Here is a 25818-nt window from a genome sequence, read left to right on the forward strand (position 1 = left end):
ACCTTTTCTCTTGAACTCTTTCTTCTAATGGAAATCGTAATGGATTCCCATGATTTGGCCCAGTGCCGCTTAACACTTCTATGAATACCTTGCTGAAAAGTGAAATGTCTCTTACAAATTCTTATTGCAAAACTCTTGGAAGTCTGTTAGGTTTCAGATACTCCAGATCTTAAAGGGAGGGATGTACAGCCTTGACTATAGAGCCATGTTTTTTTGATGTGGTGAGATGGCAAATTGCTTGCCCATATGGATACTGCTAAATGAGAAATTCTCAAGTGTGTGTGTGTAGGTACACAAATAGTGTAGCGTGTGTGTAGGTACACAATTACTGGGGGTTTTGAAGGATGCTTGCAAGGCAGGTAAATCTGGTGGTTAGGAATTAATAGTGAGGGAAATCTTTAAAGGAGAATTTACTGTTGTAGGCTGAGAGTACTGAGGTGTGAAATGTTTACAACTGCATTTTTAACTATCAAGCCAAATTCTTCATGGTCTGTGAAACAGTTTGCTGTTGTGAAGAGACTATCAGATTAGTGCTAAGGAACTTCTAGTTCTGTTCCACATTATTCAGTTACCTGTTGGATAACATAGGGAATTGTCTTGCCCTTCTGTGTCCTCTTTTCTTCACATAAAACAAAGGGAGAACAATACTGTATAAAAGTGCTAATTTTATTTCAAATAAAAATCAATCAGCAGTCTCATTCAGTGGAAATCAAAACACATTTCAAAAATCTTGCATTAATAGGTTGTACCAAACCAGCTGCATTTTGAATATTTCACCTTAATTTGGAGTCAAATGTTATAAACCAACTCAGTAGCTATCTTGTTATGTTCATACTTTGTTTACTTACTTGAAACCTGTGCTTATTATCCAAGATTGAGGTTTTTTTGTTCTGTAATGCTTTGTTTCAATTGCACAACAAGTAGGCTTTAAGGGTATTTATTGGTAGATTCTTGAGTTTGAGTTCACTGGAAACTAAAATTTAGATTTATTATTTCCTGTGATACCTGTGAATAAATACGACTTTTTTTTTTTTTATAACAGAAAAAAGACGAGACCCACCAAATGGTAAGCTTCTTGCATGAATCACTGTGTTTTATTTTTTCCTGCTACTGTTACTTACTGTTTATGTACAGCTTTGTTTTGGAATTGTTCAGGATGGTCATGAGGTGGCAAAAGCAGTAAACTTATCCTTCAGGCTAATATATTTGTTTGGTTTCTGTTCTATGGCATTTGTTTAGTTTGTAGCTTGAAAGATTTGTGGCTTAGCTGGCATTTGTAAAGAATGTTTTTGGAGGAGCATGTGTTGTTGCAAATAGGACTGAGGTCCTTGAGCATCAACTGAGAAGAAAACTTTGTATCTTGCATTTTCTGCTTGGTCTTTGGAATATTCATGCATAGGATCACTACACAGAAATGAATGCTGAAATTAAAAGTTAGCTTATTTGCCTAAAGGTAGCCATAATGATGACTGATGTCATAAAACATTCATAAAATTTCTATTTCAATGTATCCAGCTAACTGTGTAACACAGATATTGGTCATAAGATTGTCAGTATGAAACTTTTTTCATGAAGGCTTATTTGAATCTATTTGCCTCTCAGAAATACATTTTACTGGCATGAAGATACAGATTTCTCTGGAGATCCTCTCAGTAAATTAATGGAAGGAGTCAAAACTAGGTATCAATTTGATTTTTAAAAAAGTTACCATCTATTCTAAAATCAAGTGAAAAATGCCCATCCGTGAACATCAAGTTTGGAGTCTTTGTAGTTCTGAATTCACACTGACATTAAAAAGTGATTTCTCCTGTGATATTTCTGTTGCTGATGTGGATTGTGGGTTGTATCGCTGTACCTGTTAGTTCACTGTTTGAGCAAGGGCACAGTCGGCTGATCATCTGAGGTCCCCTTAGAGCTTGAGGAGGTAGTCTTAATTTTATACTTAACAAAGACATCCAGGCATCTTGGTCGGTGACCAAAACAGGTAATCCTTAACTAATTCTTAATTATGGGAACTACTGATATGTCTTATATCCAAATAAAGCCCCTCCTTACCCACTGCTGTTCCCATGTGGAATGCTTCTCAAAAAAAGTTACTCTTTTTCATAAACTTTTTTTGAGGAAGTTTGGGCAATCATCACTTTAGACCAGGCATTTTTAGTATCAATTCCTTCAACTGGGACTGGGTTGTTTAGTTCTGAAACATTCATAGTAACGCCAGCCATTATGATCTTACCAGCTTTTCTGAGCTTTCAGAAGGTTTTAACTGTTTTGCGTCTTGAGTGACATTTGCTTCTGCTCACCTAAACAGTGTATCTCTGATGGCGATATCTGCAGAGCAGCTCAGAAGGAAAGCAGCAGTGGTGATTCTGTAGTGTTACCTACACTGTTCCTAACATTTAACGTAGAGACAAAGGCTACATTTTTATGTAGCCTTTGTTTCTACTTTAAATGTTACCAACTGTAACACAAACAATATGTTTGTCTAGATTGCTATCTGTGATTGGAATAGATTTAAGAAAACTAAGCCTGCAAAAACTTTTGTGCTCAAAATAGTCTCCATAATTCATCCTGTAAGACCTCAGGCAACAACTTTTTTTTTTTTTTTTTTGAGAAGAATACTGAAATTGCATTCATTGGTCCTGTGCCTCAATCCTGAATATTCTGTGGAAAACATAGGTTTATGCCCAGTGTTTCAGGTTATAATCCATGGTCAAAGCTCTGAACATCCCTGCTCTTTAGTGAGCTGTTTCCCTGGGACATCCATGTACTCTTTCACAGCCTATCCATTTTCCTTGTCTGATTCTGTCAAATTCTTATAAAATTAGCTGGCCTCTCTGCTGGCAAAGAGTTGAGTGTGGTCATGCCCTCTGTAGTCACAGGTGAGACATGGTCAGGGTATGGGTTGCAGCCTCAGGGGTTATACTCTGTACAGACTCTGCATTTCAGTATTTGCAATTCAGACTAGAGCAGATACATACTATCAGCATATAACTAGAAAAAAATGTTGTAGGATCAGCAGGTTTTTGTTCTACCCTCCATATGCAGTGAAATTCTATTGGGAACAAAAAAGAAAAGAAACACCTGCTTCTTTTAGTGGGTATCAATGCATAATTACCTTTAAAACTGAAAAACAAGAACAGTCACATTTCTGTACTCACATGATCCATGCTTGAAATGCTGTGAGGAATTTTGGTTTAGTGGGGCTTGTTTGCTTGGATTTTCTGCATACATTGAAGCTGCATGGAAAAAGCCCTCTGTCTTTTCATATGACATTTTGAATGGTACAGATTTAAGATTTTTTTTTTTTTTTGTAGAATTGCAGGATTAAAATCAAATTGGTATTAACAGTTATGTAAAATGTATTAGTCTGTAATTTCCTGGGATTTGTGTTCTACGCATTTGTAACAGCTAGGTCTCTTTATGCAAATAAAGAAGAGTTATTGTGGTTGAACTGACCTCTTAGTGCAGTTCTGGATGAAATAAGGATTTGTCAGAGAATTAGGTTTTATGGGGATCTTTAAGAACCATGTGGCAGAATTTTGTTTCAGATGTTAACTAGAACAGTTTGCATTTATTGTAGGGCTGTCTGTAGTCTGGGACAGATGCCTAGAGAGGTTCTAAATAAAATACAAAGAATTTATTATAATTAACATTTCAAAATGTTCTGTACTACATTTTCTGGAGCCCTTTCTGAAGATGTCACAGATTCTGGTAACAGTGGATGCTTAGGGCCACTGTACTGTCAGGTGCTTCCTAACGATGAGCTCTATATGCCTCTCTCATCCTCATTTACTGAGCTGTCTACACCTGATGGGGAAGGTGCATGTCTTATGATGGGAAAAATTTTACTGGATATAAATATGGCAGTTCTAGAAGAGTACAATTCTTTCCAAGGTTCTTTTATCCCTCGTGGACATCTAAGGTCTAAACCTGACGGTAAGAAAAAATTTCATCTTTAAGAGTTTACTGTGATCTCTGGTATGAATTAGCATCAAGGAATAAGTATCGGGCTATCTGTCCTTAGTTTCAGTTCAGCTGAATACAATTTTATTTGCAAACGGCTGCTGCTTTGTGGTTAAAACCATGTATGGCTACTTTAGGAATTTACATGCAAAATGGTGTAATTTTATAGAATTTTAGGAATTTCCAGAAGAGTATCAAGGACTTCCTAGAAGTGCTAAGGTGCATCTTTCTTTTTGAACCTCAGTATATCTTTTGAAACTACAAGTATCACTGTAATGGTGAGAAAATACAGTATGTGATTGAAATGAAAATGAACTCCTAGAGTATTTTGGGGGTTGGTTTTGAATCTAATGAAATTAACACTTTTAGATCAAAGCACTTCTGCTTAGTGGAGAACACTTCAGAAAATCTTCCTGCAGTTTCAATGAAGTTTTAAATCATGTCCTTTAAGACTCCTACAGTAGTGTAGGGGTTGTCATGTGGCTTCAGATGAGTTTTGCTGTATCCCAGTGTTGTGTTTCTGTTCTTGTTTCTTGTTCTGGCCTGTACTAGGTCCTTCCCACTGAGGTGTTAAACTCCAAATGCCAGCTATGTTATCGATTGTTTCCTTCTTTCTGATTTGGACTTTTCAATGTGAGATTACATATCATTTTTGCAGGGTTTTTTTTAATATGTATATGTGTGTGTGTATATATATATATATATATATCAAAAATGCATAAACTGCCTGTTAGTATTTAAATCCTACTTTTAGTTATTTATGTCAAGAGTTATCTTCTGTCAAAATTTAAAATAAGACTGGAAAACATGCCAGGTATTCTATATTCATTTGTTAGTATTTTAATACTAAAATGTGAATATTGGCAGGAGTATAAGTCAGATGCATTTTAAATAACAAGAGTAGTAATTCAGAATTGTTTAATGAAGAAAAAGGTTTGAGAACATAATTAATAATTTGAGTGTTTAATTTCTATTCCTGGTGCTGTTTTCACTGTCACTGCTCTTCAAGCTTTGTTTTTATGTGGGACTTTATTTTGCAAACCTGACAAAGAGTAAGAAATAAGAAATCCAGAATAGCCCCATAGATATTGAGATGTACTTGAAGACACTAGTGTATCCAGAGCAGTCTTCTCAAGTTCCGTGCTGTCCCGGTTCTGTGTGCATTGGCAGAAAGCATTCCTGTATGGGAGCTCATCAGCAAAGGTTCCTTCTCCTTTAAGATCAGTTTGCCAAGGTGATGGTGTCCTGGGTATTACCATTGGTGGCACTCACATCTTTCATCTTGTCCAGGATTGTAGCTGAGCTGTACCTTAATGTGTCTGTTTCCATGTGTTCTGTGCACCTGAAAGCTTGTTAGTTTAGATTTACTGTCTTTGCCAAGTTTGCAAAAATCAAATCCTAGTGTAGAAAATTTTTCTGCCATTGCTTTGCTTAAGCATTGTGGTTTTGGGTTTGTTGGTTGGTTGGGGTTTCTTTCTTCAGCAAATCACTTAATTTCTGTTTCTGACATCCAGAACCCAGACAGATATGTGTGGCATGTAGAACTGTGGCTATGATACGATTATTTTGCCACTCAAAAAAAAAAAAAAATATTTGTAGGTTAAATATGGCTTTGTTGAAACACAGTAGTAAAAACCCTGTACTTTACCTTCACAGGCCCAAATCTACCAATGGCGACTGTTGATATCAAAAACCCAGAAATTACAACTAACAGATTTTATACTCCACAAGTCAACAATATTTCGTATACCAAAGAAAAGAAGAAAGGAAAAACTAAAAAGAGAAGACTGACAAAGGCAGATATTGGAACGCCATCTAATTTCCAGTAAGGACTTTTTTCTTGAGTTTGGGTTTGTTCTGTTGGTGGTTGTGGTTTTGGTTTTCTGATTTTTTTTTTTTTTTTTTTTTTGGGGGGGGGGGGGTGGGGTGGGGAGAATTGTTTATTGTTTGGTTTTGGGGTGTCGTTGTTTATGGGGTTTTTTGTTTTGTTTTATTTTAAAATGTCTCCTTGAAGTGGTCAGCTCCGTGCAGACTCATGTTTAGCCTCAGTGGTCAACTCTTTCACACTGTTATTCCTACAGCTGTGCCTGCTTAGCTGTGCTTCCTTGTACAAACTGCACATGGGTCCTGACTCATCATAACAACAGAAATTATGTAGCCATATTTTTATCTCTAGCTTTCTGTTTACAAACTTACTTATTCTGGCATATGGGCTAGTACCCATATCTTGTGATGAAAGTACAGTGTGCATGAATACACCTCTTAGGAATGGGTTGGGTTTTTTCCTAATACCATTTCTTATGTATCTTCAATCTTTTAGAATAGTTATGATGTATGATTTCAAGTTTTGCTTTCATGAAACTTGGGTTTGGTCAGTTTACTGAATTAACTGTTGTCTTCCTGAACTGTAATTTGGTATTTTAATCTTCTGCCTTTTAAAATAACTGTACTTTATTTGTTAAAGCAACAGGAATTTAAAGAGCTTGAGTTAGTTACTGGAAAGCTCAGTTTCTGTCAAATACTAGAAACCCAGTGTCAGGTTTACATGCCAAGAGAATGTCTTGTTCTTTTGAACCATTATTTTGCTTTACTTTCACTGATGTGCCTTCCCAGAAAAACTCTCCATAAAAGTAATGCTGGTATTACCAGTTACAGTAATGTTACTGGACAGTGTTTTGAGAGAGTGCTCTGTACAATGGGATAGTGGATAGAAAGTAAAAGGAGAAATGGGCTAAAATGATTCCCTAACCAAACTGTGCTTAGACAATTCGGACATCAACCATGTTCTTTCTGATCTGAGTACCAGTGAAGTCCTGCATTTGTTAATGTCACTTAAACTGAAAAATGCAAAAAAGAAGGGAAGGAAGGAAGGAAGGAAGGAAGGAAGGAAGGAAGGAAGGAAGGAAGGAAGGAAGGAAGGAAGGAAGGAAGGAAGGAAGGAAGGAAGGAAGGAAGGAAGGAAGGAAGGAAGGAAGGAAGGAAGGAAGGAAGGAAGGAAGGAAGGAAGGAAATCAAATAGTGTTTGGTAGCTGATCACTGTTGTAACTCTACTGATGCAGACTTCAGCATATGCAGACTTAATTGCAAATAATTATTTGCCTTAGTGTGTCTCACCTCTGATCAGAATTTGTAGAAGTAGCGCAGATATAAAATGAATTTGAGACTTGGTTTATAAAGTCTGTCAGGTTCTGACCATTACAAAACACTGTGTGCACTCATAAAATATTGAAGGAGACCTTAGAAAAGCTGAGAATAAGATGATAAAATATTGAATGAAGTTCAAACAAAACGATATGTTCCCAAATCATTAAATGTAATATTAAATTTTAAATGTTGAACCTTTGCAAAAAAAGATTGGAAGTCTGTTTTTTTTCAGCTTAAGGTCTAGTTAAGTTTCCTGTAGAGTGCAAAGTGTCATTGTTCTGTGTAAGATACTTTAATTGCTGGTTTTGTACAAAAGTGTGGGAATTTGTGTTCGGTGGTGTTAGGGAAATATGCCAGTAGGATAACTGGTATGTAACTTGAACTGTGATACTGGTGAAGACAAACTTCATTGCTGTTTGTTTATGCTGGATCAACTTTGCAATCAGTAGATACAACTTTTAAATGCCTTCTGTTGGACAGGTGTGGACTTTCGGTGTTCTGAGAAATAAAATAAACTATACTTAACATTAGTATAACTTCCTGCTGCATGAGTTCTTTTAAATAATGTAAGAGTTGCAGTTTACCTGGTAAATAGGCATTTTAATTGAAAAGACCCCTGAAAACAGTGTGTTATACAGTCAATGTGTACAAATAACTTGTTTTATTCTGAGGATGAAAAATAAATGAGAAATAATGCTAACACTATTCTATGGAAATTTTAATATCAATTAAGTACACTAAGCTTTGAATCGTATGCTCACAGCTTGTTAAAAGAGCATCCTGAATTGCACAGATGTGCAGAGATACATGGGTAAGATTGTGTTGGCTGCTAAATTTGTCAGCTTCCCTATGCCAGTTAATACATTACAATGGTATATGAGGGTGTGTATTAGGAAATGCCTGTCTAATTTATGTGAAACAAGCTGTAGCTTAACACCCAGAATTCTGTAACTAATAAAACATCCTATAGTTTGGTAATGAAGGGCCTTTAAATATTTAGGCAAAACAGAGGTCTTCCTTTTTTTGCCTTTTCTGTAGCATAGTGTCACTTTTAAACCAGAATTTTTACTTCTTGTCCTTCAAACTAAGTAGTTAACAAATCATACCAAGACCATCATTGATCATGGAACTTCAGTAATGACATTAAAAAAACTTATGCTGTTGGTGGTACTGACAGACCCAAGCAGGAGTGCAAGGTCTGTTGCACTGTGTAATTTGACAAGCAGAGCCTAGACTCTGTTGGCTACTAATGGTTCACCTGGTATTTTTAAAACTCTGGAAGTCCAATTCAGAAGACTGCATTGTGTTTCTAGACCTGGTCATTGACAAAAAGAAACCCAAAACATGGAGTTCTGGTGACACGATGGTTCTGTCTCCTAGAGCCAACAGCAGTTGCATGAAGTAGTTTGGAGGGGGCTCAAACTCTTTGCCTTTTTAGCTGATTATAGCATCACATAAAATAATACTTGAGTAGCCGTGTGAAATGGCTACTAGAAGCCTAGGAAGATGGCAGCTGAAAACAGTCCTGACTTTCCTTTGAAAGAAGGCAGTGAATGAGAGAAGGGTGATGAGAGAACAAACAGCGATGTTGGGAAGAGATTTTTCAGCTGCATGATGCTCAAGACTTTGGCAGTAGCTTGAAGTCCAGTTACTATATAAAGGCCAAACTCCTTCCTCGATCTCCATGCAGTCCACCTATCACCATCCATGTGCACTACAGGGTGACAGGGAACCTTCATGTTTTGCTATGGACCATAACCTAAGGGGGGAAAAGAACTTCTCCACTTGGTCTTTTTGACAAAAAAGTGGGAGTAAAGAAGGTTTTACTATTCCATTCTCAAGTGGGGTGCTGAGAAGCAAGAATTGCTTAGAGTGTTATTAGCCTGGAGGTAGAAGCTGGAAGTAATCTCTAGTTATCTCGGTGTCCTGTTATTTTAGTTAACAAGGTCCTTTTTATGCTGATTAAATGGACTTTTCTGCTCTTTTAGACATATTGGACATGTTGGTTGGGATCCAAACACGGGTTTTGATGTAAGTAATTTTATAAGTTATTCAAGATACTGAATAATTAAAAGTTTAGAGGTTTTTAACGTAAGTTGTGAAGATTTGCATTAAATAAACTTAACTGCACATCAAAATAATTATAAATTGTGATTTTATGATATAATTCAAACCTAGAGAGATGTTGGAGTAGAGGAAATAGGAGAGATTCAAGATCGAGGGGAAAACCTGCAAAATTGAGTTTTTGTGAAAGGTACTTACCTCTCCTAAAATAGTCCTTTCTGACTGAAAATTCAACCCGGAGATGTGTCTTTGGCTTTGCTGTTCCTTTTAACTACACAGTTTGTGTTCATTTGTTTGTTTTTTCTCCCCAAACAAATGATATTTTAAAAAATTATTTTATTTCAAGCTACTTAAAACTAATATATCTGACTTGCAGGTGAACAACTTAGACCCAGAACTGAAAAACCTGTTTGATATGTGTGGAATTTCAGAGGCTCAACTGAAAGACAAAGAAACTTCAAAGGTCATATACGATTTCATTGAAAAAACAGGAGGTGTGGAAGCTGTTAAAAATGAACTGCGCAGACAAGGTGGGGTTCCTTTTATTTCCATATAAAAATGAGTAGGGCGTTTTTAGCCTTAAGAAGTAGAGTAGAAGTTGTTGATGATGGGCAATTTTTGATTCTCCTCTCTGAACTTCATGTTACTGCAGTTGCATTGGATTTCACAATGTTTCTGTATACCATACACTATGTTAAATGTTTGTGCATGACCCACGAGAGTTCCCTAACAACTAAGGATCTTATCTATGTCAGTTAATTTCCTGTAACGGTCTGACTATAAAGCTATGCAGTATATTCCATGTAGACTATTTTCAGACTGCATATGTTGCATATTTACTTTATAATCTCAATCTTATAAATAAATTAGAATCTCAGAAGCAATATTGCTGTTTTCAGTTACAGTAGTAGCACATGTCTGACAGGTGTATGTGTGGTGCCCGTTTACCCTGGCAGCACTGTGTAATGAGCCTTGCAACAGCTAGAGGCCTGAAAATTTTATATGAATATTTAAAAGCAGGAAAAAAAACCTTTTTTCTAATTTAAAGTAAAAAGTGCTAGTTTTTAGTAGGCTTCTGCTGCAAGGAAATTCTCAAAGAAGCCATTTCCTGCCCAACCTTGAAATGTGATCTCAGCTGATGCATTATCTAGTAGAATATAGCAAGTAGGTCTGAAAAATTACAGTGCCAAGGTCAAACTTTCAAAAACTTGCCTAGAACACTTTGTAAGAGGAATAGGATATAAGTGCCATTGAAATTATAGCAGTTTGAAACTAGTGAATAATTGTTTAAGTGACTGAAGAGATACAGATTCAGGGTAGAATGACTTGTTACCTTTGTTCCTCAGGTCCCCCTCGGTGGAGCGGTATGTATGTGAGCTGGTGTCTAAGCATATGCTTCAAAGTATTCATGCTGCTGTGTGATTTCTTTCCTAGAAAACTTAGTCCATATCTGGTTTATTGCAATAATAAAATATGGTTAGACTTCTTAGTGAAATTGCAAGCAAAATTTCAGTTATGAATTTTTTCATCAGTAAGAAACCTGTCAGTCTTAACTCTATTTAAATGCTTGCACAGTTGTTGATCCCTGACTGCGGACCATAAAATTGGATTAAGAAGACTTGTCTTGGAGTTTTACGACTAGTTTAAAATACCTTAAAAATGCCTGTCTTTTATTACATATGTGTTAACTTCAAGTTACAGCCACTTGCATGTATGCAATTGAAAGAAAAGCTGCCTTATCTTTAACATGCATGATAAAAATCTACCTCTGTACCTTTTGATAGAGGTAGATAAAATATTCCAGTATTTCAGTGGGTTTATCTGCATTTATGTTAATTGATGTGTTGGTTTGATTGCTGTTTGAAGTGTTCTTTCTCAACTGAAACATGTTTTTCTGGGTTTTATTGCAAGAATTTCTGTGCTTACTTATTCAAGCTGCTAGGATGCTGACTAGAGAGTTGCAGACACATTGTTACTTTCTTTTTTTCCTGCCCTTTCCCTAGTTTTGGTATTGCTGGTTGTTTTTTGGTTTGTTGTGAGGTTTTTTTGTTTTGGTTTATTTTTATTTTTTTTTTTTTTAGTGACAGTACCACTAGTAAAGATTTTATGTACTTTTTTTGTTAATAGCCATGTTCAGCTTAATGTGCATTTATAAAAAAAAAAAAAAAAAAAGCAGTTTTCTTGTTTTGCTTGTACCATCTGTTTGGGGAAGGAGAGAGGATGAGGTGATGGTGCTCCGTCTGTGCTCCTCCTCCCTCGTTGCACTCCAGCTGAGTGCAGACAAGCCTTATAAAAACTCCTGAACTATTGCCACAGATTGGCTGTGACATATCTCTCTATATACCATGCAAGTAAAACCTTTCCCCACAGGAAAAGTGAAACCTTGTGTTCAAAATCTACAGCCTCTGGAGCATGACCATGTTATGTATCTTTCCAGTAATACAGAAAAGCTGTCGGTAGTGCCAGCTGAGTAAGTTGTATTTGAAAATGCTGGCCTCCAATGACCGAAAGGGAAACTACAGTCTTGTCAGCCAAAAAGTGGTGGGATTTTATTTTTTTCTTTTAATCAACAATGGTGGCAATATGCGTCTTGCGAAATATGTAAAGTTTGAGCAGAGATTCTCCCATGTCATTCTTTTGAAGGGATGGAAAAGAAAAATTGAGCAGTTTCTGGAACTTAAGAACATAACACATAACTTTAGGAGGGAGCAGGGAAGGAGGTACTGAGGCACTAGTGTCTCCTATTTCCTCAAAATCCTTTTTTTTTTTTCAGAATGTCTTTTTTCTGTTCCAATGCAGGCAGACTGCTTTTTCAGTATGTAATAGGAAGGAGATAATGAGAAAGAGGTAAAGAAGTATCTTCTTGAGTGTAATACAATTTTTATTATCAAAGCACATGAAATCGAATGTGAATTTTCTCAGTTGTGTGACAACACCAAGATTATTAAGTAGTTAACATGCAGCAACTGCACAGCTTAAAGTACTGTAAGTCATTAGATGCTTAATGGAAGAGGAAATGAAATGGTGGTATTTAAAATGCCATTAGCAGAGCAGGTCCATTTCAAGGCCACTTCATATAGAAATGATCCTGTGCATTGAGGTAGCCCTGAAGTTGTTTCCTTTCTACAGTCTATTCCCTTCCATAAAGGTTGTTTTGGAACTAATTTTCTGTAAAAGGAACTAAGAGTCAGTTTATGCTGCATCATAATGCTTTGGTAGGGTTTTTTTTTTTACTAGAAGATGATGCTTTAAAAATATTTGCCTGTATTATTCCCTAATAAAATAGTGGATAAATCATACAGTGGTAATTTTGTATTTTACTTCAGGTGTATTTTCTAAAACATATTTTCTCTTGCCTTCTGTCCTAGCTCAACAAAAGTTTAGGGGACTTTTTGGGGAATTTTTCTGCATTTTGTCTTGAGAAATTAAAACACTAACTTAAGATACACTTGGATTATGTAGAAAATTGCTACCATAGGACCAAAGCAAAATTAATGACCAAGCTTGCTTTGTAACTTTTAATTGTCTTTTTATGTATTGCACTGCTTCCTGCAGTGCAATACACGACAGACCTGGGGGCTATATTCAGTTTGATTGCATTCCTAGAAGCATAACTTATACTTAGCTATATTCAACTTAATCCAGAATTGGTAAAATTTGCACAGGCACAGAGATCCTTGTAAAAGGCAAGGCAAAGCCTTTTTTCTTTTTCTGCTAGTCTTTGAAAGGCTCATGGGTATTGAGTAGTACATAATTGCAAATTGTTTCCTTTCATTTCAGCGCCACCTCCACCACCACCGTGCAGAGGAGGACCCCCTCCACCTCCACCACCACCTCCCCACAGCTCGGGGCCCCCTCCTCCCCCTGCCAGGGGCCGAGGGGCACCGCCACCTCCTCCTTCCAGAGCTCCCACAGCAGCACCTCCACCCCCACCTCCATCTCGCCCTGGTGCCACGGTGCCCCCACCTCCTCCCAACAGGATGTACCCTCCACCACCACCAGTGCACTCATCATCTGCACCGTCTGGCCCTCCTCCACCGCCACCACCACCAGCAAGCGGATCATCTGTTCCTCCACCGCCACCTCCTCCTCCACCCCCTCCTGGTCCTCCTCCACCACCAGGCCTTCCTTCAGAGGTTGATCACCAGCTTCCAGTTCCTGCAGGAAACAAAGCAGCACTCTTGGATCAAATCAGAGAAGGAGCTCAGTTAAAGAAAGTAGAACAGAACAGTCGACCTGTGTCCTGCTCAGGAAGAGATGCACTGTTAGACCAGATACGGCAGGGTATCCAGCTGAAATCTGTGAGTAAAAGCAGGTTCTCATCTATGTCCCCTTGGGACTTAGCAATGGCTGCAGTGGGTGTGAACAGTAACTTGTGGCTTGATTTTGGGCTGGATCATAACTTTTAGAGTTTTTGAAGGGATGCTTTAAATGGTAGTACTGAGAAAATCACAGAATCAGAGAATGTTAGGGATTGGAAGGGACCTCAAAAGATCATCTAGTCCAATCCCACCACCAGAGCAGGAACACCTAGATGAGGTTACACAGGAATGTGTCCAGGTGGGTTTTGAATGTCTCCAGAGAAGGAGACTCCACAACCCCCCTGGGCAGCCTGTTCCAGTGTTCTGTCACCCTCACTGAGAAGAAGTTTCTTCTTATATTTAAGTGGAACCTCCTGTGTTCCAGTTTGTACCTGTTGCCACTTGTCCTGTCATTGGTTGATACAGAGAAGAGCCTGGCTCCATCCTCGTGACACTCACTTTTTACATATTTATAAACATTAATGAGGTCAAATATGCTTAGAATGCATATTTGCTATAGATGAGAACTAGTGTGTGAAATTATCCTTGTTTCAACTCACTTCTCACTGTTCAGTAAAGCTTTAAGCATTAATCCTACAATGATGATACCACAGTATTGTGGCTGTAAAGAACATATGCAAGAACTATGAAAGATTGCTGGTTTCCTGAATACTTTAGTAAAATCATCTGAACAACTGCAGGGGATGAGTTCAGCAGTAATGGTAGTGGAAGGCAAACACTGTATTATTACTTAGTAGTAGTAGTATTTTTCTCCATCTTAAAATGGAGCTGTGCTCTGCAAATACTGAGGTTTGTAAGAAGGTGGCTGCCTGTGTCTGGAAAAGTGCCACTCATGAGAGATGTTTCTGGTGTTCCTGCTGCAGCTCAGCCTATTACCATTACTATTTCTTCTTGAGGTCACTGAATATCTTCAAAATAATTTTGCCTATAGTTAATTTTCTTTTTTTTTTGGCCACTCTGCACTTGAAGCTTCTGGTATAAGAAGTGTGAGGGCGTGTTAATATTTATTTGCCATTACAGATGTACAGTATCAAAGTCTATTACTTTCAGAAGGGATTATTGGCCCAAAACAGACCTGGTTAACAAACCCAAACAGGAAAAATTATTTTGTGTATATACCAAGGATAAAATAAATAATGATTATGCAGCCACACAAGTCATGCCTGCACAACCATATTAAGAAGCTTTCCTTTAGCTGAGCACTCACTTGATGATAGTCAGAGCTAAAATATTTGATTTTGAGTATGGACTAACTACAGTTGTGGTATGGCAAAAGAAAAAGGGTTGACTTTTTTATAAATAAAAACTTAGCTTAAGCTAAAGAAACAAACTGCAGTTTCTCTCTTGCCTCTGACTGGAAATAAACTCCTTAATTTTATAAGGAAGCTTGTCTCAAAATACACAGTTCTGTTTTGCTAATTGTTTATTTCTAATGTATCCTTTTTTAAAAGGTATCTGATGGTCAGGAGAGTGCACCACCTACACCTGCACCCACCTCAGGAATCGTGGGTGCATTAATGGAAGTTATGCAGAAAAGGAGCAAAGCCATTCATTCTTCAGGTGAGTATGATGGAACTTTTCTGACCTCCTGGTGTCAGGTTTTCAAGAGTTAACACTTCTATTCAACATAAAATATTGTTGGATAAAAGCATGGATTTTGGCATATAGCAGATACAAAATGCTCTAGGCATTTGGAGTCTAGGCAGACCCCTTGCGATGGACTGAATGGTTGGTTCATGCTACTTTGAATTACTGGTGTATAGTAGTTTGCAGTAATACTGAGTTAAAAATTACTAATCAAGGTTAATATCCTTATAAAGATTTCTGGTGGTGTTTTGTTGGTTTTTGTTTTTTTTTTTTTTTTACAACTGACTTATTTGTAGCCACTAGATTTCACAGAATCACAGAATGTTAGCGATTGGAAGGGATCTCGAAAGATCATCTAGTCCAATCCCCCTGCCAGAGCAGGAACACCTAGATGAGGTTACACAGGAAGGTGTCCAGGCAGGTCTTGAATGTCTCCAGAGAAGGAGACTCCACAACCCCCCTGGGCAGCCTGTTCCAGTGCTCTGTCACCCTCACTGAGAAGAAGTTTCTTCTCAATTTTAAGTGGAACCTTTTGTGTTCCAGTTTGTAATCATTACTCCTTGTCCTATCATTGGTTGTCACCAAGAAGAGCCTGGCTCCATCCTCCTGACACTCACCATTTATATATCTGTAAACATTAATGAGGTCACCCCTCAGTCTCCTCTTCTACAAGCTAAAGAGACCCAGGTCCCTCAGCCTTTCCTCATAAGGGAGATGCTGCACTCCCGTAATCATCTTTGTTGCCCTGCGCTGGACTCTCTCCAGCAGTTCCCTGTCCTTCTTGAACTGAGGGGCCCGGAACTGGACACAATATTCCAGATGTGGTCTCAGCAGGGCGGAGTAGAGGGGAAGGAGAACCTCTCTTGACCTACTAACCACCCCTCTTATAATACACCCCAGGATGCCATTGGCCTTCCCGACCACAAGGGCACAGTGCTGGCTCATGGTCATCCTGCTGTTCACCAGGACCCCCAGGTCCCTTTCCCCTACGCTGCTCTCTAATAGGTCATTCCCCAACTTATACTGGAACCTGGCGTTGTTCCTACCCAGATGTAACACTCTACAATTTGTGATGAAATAAGTTGTCAAAATATTTTGGAAGGAAGGTTTTTAATGCTTTTTGTCTCTAGAAGCCAAAGATCTTGCAAAGATTCATGCTCTTAAAACTGTGGCTTCCAGTGTGCTGTGGATGCCACCTGCTGGATAAAAGTCAGATAACTAGTGTTACTTGACTAGTCCTCTACAAGTACTGAATCAACTTTTCATACTTCAGTACTTGGAAAAAATAAGGTTGTTAGATGATTTGCATTTCTCAAATACTTGCTTGTAATCAAAGCAGTTAGAAGCTGCAGCACAGCTGTTTGGTCACATCTCTTCTGTTTAGGCTTTGATATATTTTTGTTCCAGAGCTTGCCTCCATACCAAAACTGCACTTGCAGTCTGTAGACCATTTGACTAAGTGCAATATAGCTTGTTGATTTGCTGTCCTATGTAGTTATTTCCAATTTTGGTACTTTACATAGATTAAATAGCAGAAGAGTGCTCAATGCAGCATTTTCCCAGGGAAGGAAATGCTCTTGCCTAACAAATAAGTAGTTTAATTTTAACAGGCTACAATTTTGAAATTAGGATATGTGTAAAAATAGTGGAAGGCTGAATAAAGTTAACAACAAACATTGATGTTGATGTGTGTTACACAGCTCAGAATGTTCCAGTAACTGCAGTGGACTTCAGCTCACAATTTTTATTTTTTTTTTTTAATCTGCTTGTACAGTAAACAGAAATCTTGTTATGTAGTAAAGTTGGAGAAGCAGTTCTTACATTTCAGAAATCTGTCCTTGAAGTTTAAAACCCAATCTGGAACAAGCTGGCCACTCTCACATTCTCTAAGAAAGAGTAGTAAGTGTTAAATGAGAACTTCCGATTCATTTTGTCATAGTAGAAAACAAGGCACCTGAGGAAAGGAATGAGAATGGAAAAATATTAGATTTAACTTTCAGACAGTATCAATCGAAACTAAATGTCATGTCTAAGAGTCTTAAAATAGAGTATTCCCAAATGTATTGTCATGTCCTCTGTGAACTGATTGCGCTGTTTTCAGAAAGTTGTGGGAGAAGTCAGTAACACGTTTGCCATGTTAACTGGTTGCATGCAAGTGACTTGTTTATTTTCATCTTACAGATGAAGATGAGGATGAAGATGATGAAGAAGACTTTGAGGATGATGACGAATGGGATGATTGATCATATATTATTATATATATATATTTTTTAAGGTGAATGATATACTAAACACTACTTTCTGTCTATGGAATCTGTAAAATTATCATGTAAATGTTCTATCAATTTGCTGTATATTTTTGTTGCCTTTTGCTTTTTTATTAATCTGTGCAATACCTCATTTAATCTGTAAAGGTTTGTCATAATCCTCTACAAAGCTACTCCCTGTTAATGTGTGCAAGTTTACACCTGGATGATCATGTACATGTGAATACTTTCCATTCCACCAATAAGGGAGTTTAATATGCGAGACTGACAAAAACCTTAATGTAATTTAGTTATAATGCAAGAAGGAAAACACTATTTTCATACCCTACTTTTTCTGTATCTAAATTTTCTTATTAAAACCTAGTATAGCACTATGTTCTTTAAGTGATGCAGCTCTTAGTTTATTTAGCCCCTTCATTTCAAATGCAATGCTACGTGAATGTTACAGCTGGTTTATACTATTTCATGGTTTCAAATACATCACAACGTTGCAGTTCAAATCTTAGCAGTATACTTTACATAAAACAAAATCATGACAGAAATGCACAGCTAGTTGTGAAGATACCTGGCCCTAGCTGTAGCTTTACTGACTGCTATTGAACAGCAGTAGTAATTACATCCTTCAATTAGGGAGTTCTCTATCTGAAGTTAAACAGGGTGGCTTTACTTTGTAATAGTGGCAAAGGCATCTTTGATGCAGATAAGTTGTCTTTTTTCCTTCCCAGCTCTTACTTGCAGAATGAAGAAGTGTAAATTACTGGGGGCTATGCTGGAGGCTGCAAATTGCTACGGTTTGATTTATTTTTAAAATCAATTTTATGTGGTTTTCAGGCTGAAGGGCTGCGTTTAATGCTTGCTTTAATAATGTTTAATTACTTTTTAAAATTTGTAGGACATTGGTGTACTAATAAAGTAAACATAAGTGGTATTACTTTGCAGTCTTTGCGTTATGGTACACAAGAAATGCTGAAACGCCAGTCCTACATCCATGAAGTTGGAAAGCCATTAACTCAGAATATACACTTTGAATAAGTACTGAACTTTATGCAATGTTCTGTCTTTATGTGTTGGCTTTAAGACTACGGGTTGTGATGAAGATCAAGAACCCGATTCACAAGAATACTATTTGAATAAGTGGATGGCAAATGGGATTCTCATTTCACAGCTTGCACATTTATATAAGTTGTACTTTGTAGTGCAGTAAACATTGGCATATCTGCCTATTACAAAATACTAATCTATGCTATGTGGGTATTCAATATCTGCAGCATTAATTACTGTACTTACTGTAACTTTCAGGTAGAAATCTTTTAAAAAACCACATTATCTGACACAGAATGTTTAGTTAAGTCAGTCGTATTTGGAGTGTAGTTAATGCATAGTGTCCTGGGTCTTTGACTGTAGTCAAGCTATCAAACTAAATTTAAGTTATCGGACTTGTATTGACTGAAACCCAGTGTTGACCTGATCTTGACAGGCTGGACCTGCATGATGCGGCTTGGATTTCTAACCCAGTTATAACCTAGTCTTTAGCGAATTAATTTAGTCATATGAGAAGAAAGGAAAGTTGCTGAAAAGTAGTGGGGGAGGTAAGGTTGTAGTTAAATTATTCAGAGGATGCTAACTTCCTTCCAAGACTAATTTAAGCACATTACTTGAGGAAAATATTTCCAAGTGGTCTCATTGTCTTGCAGTAAGTTTCGCCTTGCCCTCTGCTGCTGGAAACACTTCTGCTCGCTTTGCTGCTGGAATGGCTTGAGTGTTGGATCAAGTGCAAGGGCAGCCTGGGGCAGCTAATAGCAGTGGAGTTAAGAACTTGTGTATAGGGAAAATATTTGTATGGCTTTCATATAACTTCTGGCACTGCTCCCTTATTTTTTTTATTGCATATAGGGCATTTTAAAATTAAGCAGATGAGGCCTAGAGGTTTTCCTAACATGCTACTTACTGGGTATGTTTAGCTGTTATGTTCCCAGAATTGGAATTTCTGTAATATAGTTAATAATTAAGCATCACAGCTCAGAATTCAAAATTCTGTTCCAGGTTTTGGAAGCTCTGAAGTTACCTTATTAAATAAAACTTTGATTTGTAGATACTGGCCAAAGAAAGCTTTTGGGTTTTCTATTTCTTTTACTTCATACGAATAGTACACTCACGTTCTGTGGTGTCCAGGTTAATATTTACTTTAAAGTAGTGTTTTTGTACATGATAAAATTCAGGCATAACAACTGCAGTGGCAGTTAAGTTAGTCAGAACTGCATGCTTCAGCACTCCGCCACATGCACTATGAGCAGAAGATAGCAGCGTTTCATGATACTGGTGCATTGTTGCTAAACATTGTAATGAAGGCCTCTCTTATATATTCTGGTTAAATGACTGTCCAGATAGCCTTAGCAATTAAAAAGCTAGCATGAGGCTTTTGTATCTCAACACTCTATGTGCATAGACAATATCAGGTAGCCACTTGTACGTATGAAATCCGTAAGAACTTCTCAATCATTCAGTTTTCCATTTACTGAAATTTTTAGTATGTGAATTTTTGAAATGTACAGTGAATAGGATGTTGCACTGGTGGCAATTCATCATGGAGCATAATAAAATTAATTTGACCCAACTAGTGTAAAACTGTGTGGTTTTTAAGTGCTAATCGTGGCACAGCTCTTAAAATAGATCTGTATATTGATTGCACATTTTAAAAGTAATGTTGGTCGCATAGCCAAGTTCACAAAGCGGTAAATAGCTGCTGTCAAATCGCAGTAGTTTTCTTGACTCTGGAAAGTTGGATTGTGCTGGTGAACAAACACAATGAGTAAGAATGTGACACCCCGTCCCTCTGGCAGATGTCACAGCTGCTCAGCGGCTCCTCTGGAAACAGCTACTGCTGCAGGCAGCGCGGGGATCCGAACAGTTCAAGGTCAGACAAACACGGCTTTGCTCTTCAACGCTCCTGCACGAGTCCTAAATAGTTAGCTCTTGTTGATGAAGGCTGTAACCTAGGAGGTTTTTACAGATGTAAATCTTTGTCTTGCATGTTGTAATGTTTGAGCTCAGGACACTTTAGACATCAGCTTTCCTTCTCTAAAGCAGCTGAAGAGTCCAGCATTTCAGATTTTTATCTGGTGTATGCTTTCTTTTGGAGTTTAGTGCTTCTGTGATTATTTAGGCCTTAAGTGCAAGGCGAAGTTGCAATTGTTACTTGCAGGGTGTGCTGAGGTATGTAATTATTTCCTCTCCACTTAGTGAGCAGAAGCCTGACACATGCTTCTGAAAGCGGGCTTGTCTGTCTTCATTTGACAACGATTACTTTCTCAAGTAAGATGCATGTAAAATGGAAAAAGCAGGAGAGATCCTCTTGTTTTTGTTTAAGGCTGTTGCAACAGCCTTTATCTAATCACTAGAGGAATTCCTGGTCTAATTAAAGTTCCTGAAGCTTAAGTACAGTGATAAGCAGCTTTATTTATAGAAAAGTGAAAATGGTTTAGGGAAGCTTAGAAGATACTAAAGCTCTGTCTCTCAAAGGACCAGTGTTATCCTCTGGCACTGCCGTGGGGGCTCCTGTTGCTATGGAATTGTTTACTGCCTGGAGTCTTCTTGTGGGCGAGGAGAAGGAAAGGGCAGAGTAGTATGAACTAGAATGTGAGCTGTGTAGGTTTAATGCCCTTGTTTAAGCCTGACACTCCTCTCTAAGGTAGCATTTGAAAGTTTGAGGATGTTTATACAGTTGTGGAAGAGACTTTTTCTCTCTTTCTAGTCACTGAACTGCTATGGCATGTCTGCTATTTTCTGCTTGAAGAAATAAACCATTGGTTGTTTGAAACCACAGATTGGAAATTCATGCAGGTACATGTTGAGAAGTAGAAGCATTGCATCAATATCAAAATATTAAATTGCTTTCTGACATTTTATTTCTTGCTGAATTTTACAGTATTTTTGGAGCAGCCTGCTAAAATGAACTAGAGGAGTAATTTATCAGCTATTCAAATTTTTCTCTAGCATAGTTTTGTATAACAACTCCAGGAGTTACCCATCTGGAAACAGCTTAATACCCACTTGAAATTCTGAAGCTTGATATTTTACATTTATTGTGGTTCTTAGTACTGACAATCATACTCAAAGGCCTTTTTGCTAGTGCTCTGAAGTGTTTTTGGAGTCTCTTTGGAGTTAAATTCTTGAGCCATTACTTCATGTGTGGTTTTTTCCCTCCCTGAAGCTTAATCATCTTTTCTGAGTTTTGTTACTCGAGCAGTGTGAAATTTAAACTTGTTACTTGAGGATCAGATTAGGGGTGCAAGGTTTTCTGAGGGAAAAAGTCTTCAGATAATCTTTAAAATACAGAACAAGTTTGGAAACAGCCATCACTGGCATTATATTTTTGTATGTGCCAGCCAGGGGACACAATACAATCCAGAGTTTAAAGCTTTAGAAATATGATAATGCTTGTATCATATATCAGACACAAAGTATTTGCTCAAATGACATTGGCAGGCATGCAAAATCAACAATCAGCTCTTCTGGATGTTGATACCAAAAAACAGGGAACAGCCGGAGCAGCCGAGCTGGATCTGGAGCCCTTTGTCAGTAGATGGCGCTTTCCCTGGTGCCCGGGATACAAGGTGCACAGACTGACAAGCTGCTGAGAAATCTGTATCCGTTGGTTTGTTTAGTTGGGGTTCTGTTCATTCGTTTGTTTTTGTTGGTTTGTTGTTTTTGTTGTTTGTTTGGGGTTTTTTGGGTAGATGCTTCTGTGGAATTTTTCTGGTTAAAATAGTCTTTTGGACCAAGGGAATAAATGATCCTCAGCATATAGCCCTTTTTCAGGGTTGTGACTGTTCAACTGTTAGCAGAGAACATGTCTTTATATTTAAATTCAAAATGAAATGGAAAAAGCAGTCTAGACCCAGTTAACTTAAAACAGGGTTTCTGTGGTTAGCCTCCTGAGGGTAATGTGTGTAAGCGTGAAGAGCAATGCAGAAATCTGCTAGGTAGTATTAGTAGCATTCTCTTTCCAGGTCCTACATCAAGAATTGAAAGTTTTCACCAGTAATAGCTTTAGCACCTAATCCTTCGAGGATATATTATTGCAACTTACCTACTGTCCCCAAGACAGATAAGAGGAGGATGAGCTCTGGAGAACAGGTGAGCCCCGCTGCTGTCAGTTGCGTTAAAAAGCGCTCAGGCCTGTGGTTTATGTTTTAGACCATGTTAATAGCGGGTTATCTGGAACAAAAACAAATAGAAAACTCATTGTATCAAAGTTGGTGCCAAGAGCATGACAGGGAAGGTGCAGACCATGACACTGGGGGGGTTGTTTTTGAAGTGGGGATGCTGCTGCTGAGTTCTCAGCATCCCACCTGACTCCTGTCTGGGTTCTGTGCTGCCCTTTTCGTTTGTGAGTCAATATAATTCTGGATGAAAAGCACAGCGGGATGGTACCTGGACCTTTTAGTTTATTCGCCATGTCTACAATTTGCCAAACAGAAATAATACTTCTTTAGAAGTATTTCTAGATGACTTTTCCAAAACTGCTGTCCGAACGGTATACTGTGGTTTGGAGAGGGAAATACTGATTTTCGCGGCAGGAGGTCTCCCCGCAGACTCTGTTCTTAGAAAAGCGTTTGAATATGGCACATTACATTGCTAATGTGCTCCTCAGCCGGGCAACCTGTCACATGTGCATTACTCTTATGGAGAAAGTAGTTATTAAAAACCTACTGCATGTTCCTTATGAATTACTCTGATTTTAATGCAAGCTATCAGATAAAGCAGAATTCTTATCAGACCAGGAAAAAGGAAAGTTACCAACAGAATTGAAGACCTTGGCCAGCAAGATGCCTGATAAGAAGGCACAGCCCAAATAGGGTTTTTTAGTGGCCAAAACTGAAACAAATACATGCCAAGAGTGTATTGTAAGTCTGTAGAAGGGCCAAAAGAGTGCAATAAAGCAAGATGAAACAAAGTAAAAGTGTGTGATAAACATTCCGTAATGTTTAAAAGGTCCTTTTTAGGGAAGTGGTGAGTCACCATCCCTATAATATGTGTAGAATCATAAGATCATTTTGATTGTGAGAGACCCTCAGAGTAGAGTCCAACCATAACCTACCCTAACTCTAGCACTAAACCACATCCCTGAGAACCTCATCTAAATGCCTTTTAAACACCTCTGGGGATGGTGACTCCACCACTTCCCTGGGCAGCCTGTTCCACTGTATCACAACCATTTCTGTGAGGAATTTTTTCCTAATATCCAATCTAAACCTCCCCTGGCACAACTTGAGGCCATTTCCTCTTGTCCTATCACTTGCTACTTGGGAGAAGAGATCAACACCCACCTCGCTACAACCTCCTTTCAGGTAGTTGTAGAGAACAATAAGTTCTCCCCTCAGCCTGCATTTCTCTTTCTAAACAGATCTCTCAACTGCTCCTCATAAGGCTTGTGCTCTAGACCCTTCACCAACCCCTCGCCCTCCTCTGCGCTCTTTCTAGTACCTCAATGTCCTTAAGATGAGGGGCCCAACACTGAACAGAGTATTCAAGGTGGGGCTTCATGAGTGTCGAGTACAAGGGGATGATCACTGCCCTAGTCCTGCTGGCCATGCTGTTCCTGATACAAGCCAGGATGCTGTTGGCCTTTTTGGCCACCTGAGCCATGCTGGCTCATGTTCAGCTACTGTCAATCAACACACCCAGATCCTTTTCCATCAAGCAGCTTTCCAGCCACTCTTCCCTGAGCCTGTAGCGTTGCATGGGGTTGTTGTGACCCAAGTGCAAGACCCGGCACTTGGCCTTGTTGAACCTCATACAATTGGTCTTGGCCCAATGATCCAGCCTGTCCCGATCCCTCTGTATGGCCTTCCTACCCTCCAGCAGATCAACACTCCCACACAATTTAGTTTCATCTGCAAACTTATGAAGGGTGCACTCAATCCCCTCATCCAGATCATTGATAAAGAGATTAAACAGAACCAGCCCCAGTACTGAGCTCTGGGGAACACCACTCATGACTGGCTACCAACTGGACTTGGCTCCGTTCACCACAACTCTTTGGGCCCAGCCATCCAGCAGAGTACACCCATCCAGGCCATGAGCTGCCAGCTTCTCCAGGAGAATGCTGTGGGATACGGTGTCAAAGGTTTTCTGAAGTCTTAAGTACACAACATCCACAGCCTTTCCCTCATCTACTAGTTGGGTCACCTTGTCATAGAAGATATAGATGTGGTGCCTAGAGACATGGTTTGGCGGTGGACTTGGCAGTACTGGGTAACAGTTAGACTTGATGATCTTAAAGGTCTTTTCCAACCTAAATGATTCTATAACACCCTCCATGCATAACTGTCAGTGAACAATTGAACTGTCAGAGACAGTTCCCCAAGAAACACATGTGCAAATGCAGCTCGTCACATCTGACCTGTTTTATTACTGTGAAGACTGGCTGCTTGGCCCAACTGGAGGTCATTAGCAATTGTATTGAGTATCACTTATTTTATATACATATATACACATATAAAACTGTTAGTAGTGATTGTTTATGGTTATGATTATTATGTCTTGTTAAACTGTTCTTAACCCATGAGTTTCTCCCTTCTTTATCAATTCTCTCCCCCATCCCATGCGGGGAGGGTGAGTGAGTGGATACCATGGTCCTAGTTGCAGGCTGGGGTTAAACCACAAGAGTGCAGATGTCCACTGGGCAGGTATGCATCCATACTTCAGACACTTAGATGTAGGTGTCTTATCTGAAACCACATCTCATCCCAGCTTGACTTGCGCCTCAGTTGTCCATCTGTGTAACGGTGGTAACAGCATATCAAAAGTAATGCACATAAATACATATAGACCATGACACTGCAGTCTGGACATGTGATACTTAAAATACTCTTAAATGACATTTTACTTGTTAAAATATCGTTATCTCGATTCTCAGAACAAAAACATTAAGACTTTTTTATTTCTACTAGGCCTGGTTTTCAGAACCAGCAGCCATGTTTAAGCTCTCAGAGAGAAAAACAAAACCCACCAGAATCATGTCTGTAAACCACAGTTAATCCGAGCAGTTCAGTTATCTTTGTGTGCAAATATCGGGTCATATTCTAGCATTGCCTTAAACTGTGCTTTTGAATTTAATATCTCCTGTGTGACCAGAACACTGGAAACCCAGCTGCATCATGCCGTTCTGCGTGGATTTAGTTTTAATAAACTGAAAAAAAGTTTTAATAAACTATCTGAAAGACATGAGTTTTGAGACTTATAGAGCCATTGCTAACCTCGTGGTTCACAAGCCAGGTTTGCAGCACACCCTCTCACCCATCAGGAGCTCTTCACTGTGACTGACGGTGTCAGCAGCTTAACTGATCCTGAACAGGGAGTCCTGGCCAGGGCAGTCACCCGAGCCCAGCGCGGGATTCCTGCGGGCAGCGCTTGTACGAGCGGCAGCAGCAATGTATGGCCCTATCGTATGGCCACCCAGCTCC

At 38.7% G+C, this 25818-nt stretch overlaps 1 protein-coding gene across 2 annotated transcripts in view; it reads left to right on the top strand.

Annotated features, from left to right (window-relative positions):
* The window catches only part of WASL (WASP like actin nucleation promoting factor), a 50326-nt gene extending 32048 nt beyond the window's left edge, over positions 1-18278 (top strand). The window contains exons 5-12 of one of the 2 annotated variants that reach the window (XM_082043695.1): positions 1043-1066; positions 5623-5791; positions 9099-9141; positions 9551-9704; positions 10521-10538; positions 12955-13475; positions 14948-15056; positions 17265-18278. In XM_082043695.1, coding sequence (XP_081899821.1) covers positions 1043-1066; positions 5623-5791; positions 9099-9141; positions 9551-9704; positions 10521-10538; positions 12955-13475; positions 14948-15056; positions 17265-17326 — 1100 coding nt within the window. In that variant the 3' untranslated portion in view covers positions 17327-18278. The remainder of the gene's footprint in view (positions 1-1042; positions 1067-5622; positions 5792-9098; positions 9142-9550; positions 9705-10520; positions 10539-12954; positions 13476-14947; positions 15057-17264) is intronic. The other variant, XM_082043696.1, reaches the window with a different exon arrangement.
* The last annotated feature ends 7540 nt before the right edge of the window (positions 18279-25818 follow it).

This window comes from Streptopelia decaocto (genome assembly GCF_964273445.1).
Source record: "Streptopelia decaocto genome assembly, chromosome: 1".
Lineage (NCBI taxonomy): Eukaryota > Metazoa > Chordata > Aves > Columbiformes > Columbidae > Streptopelia > Streptopelia decaocto.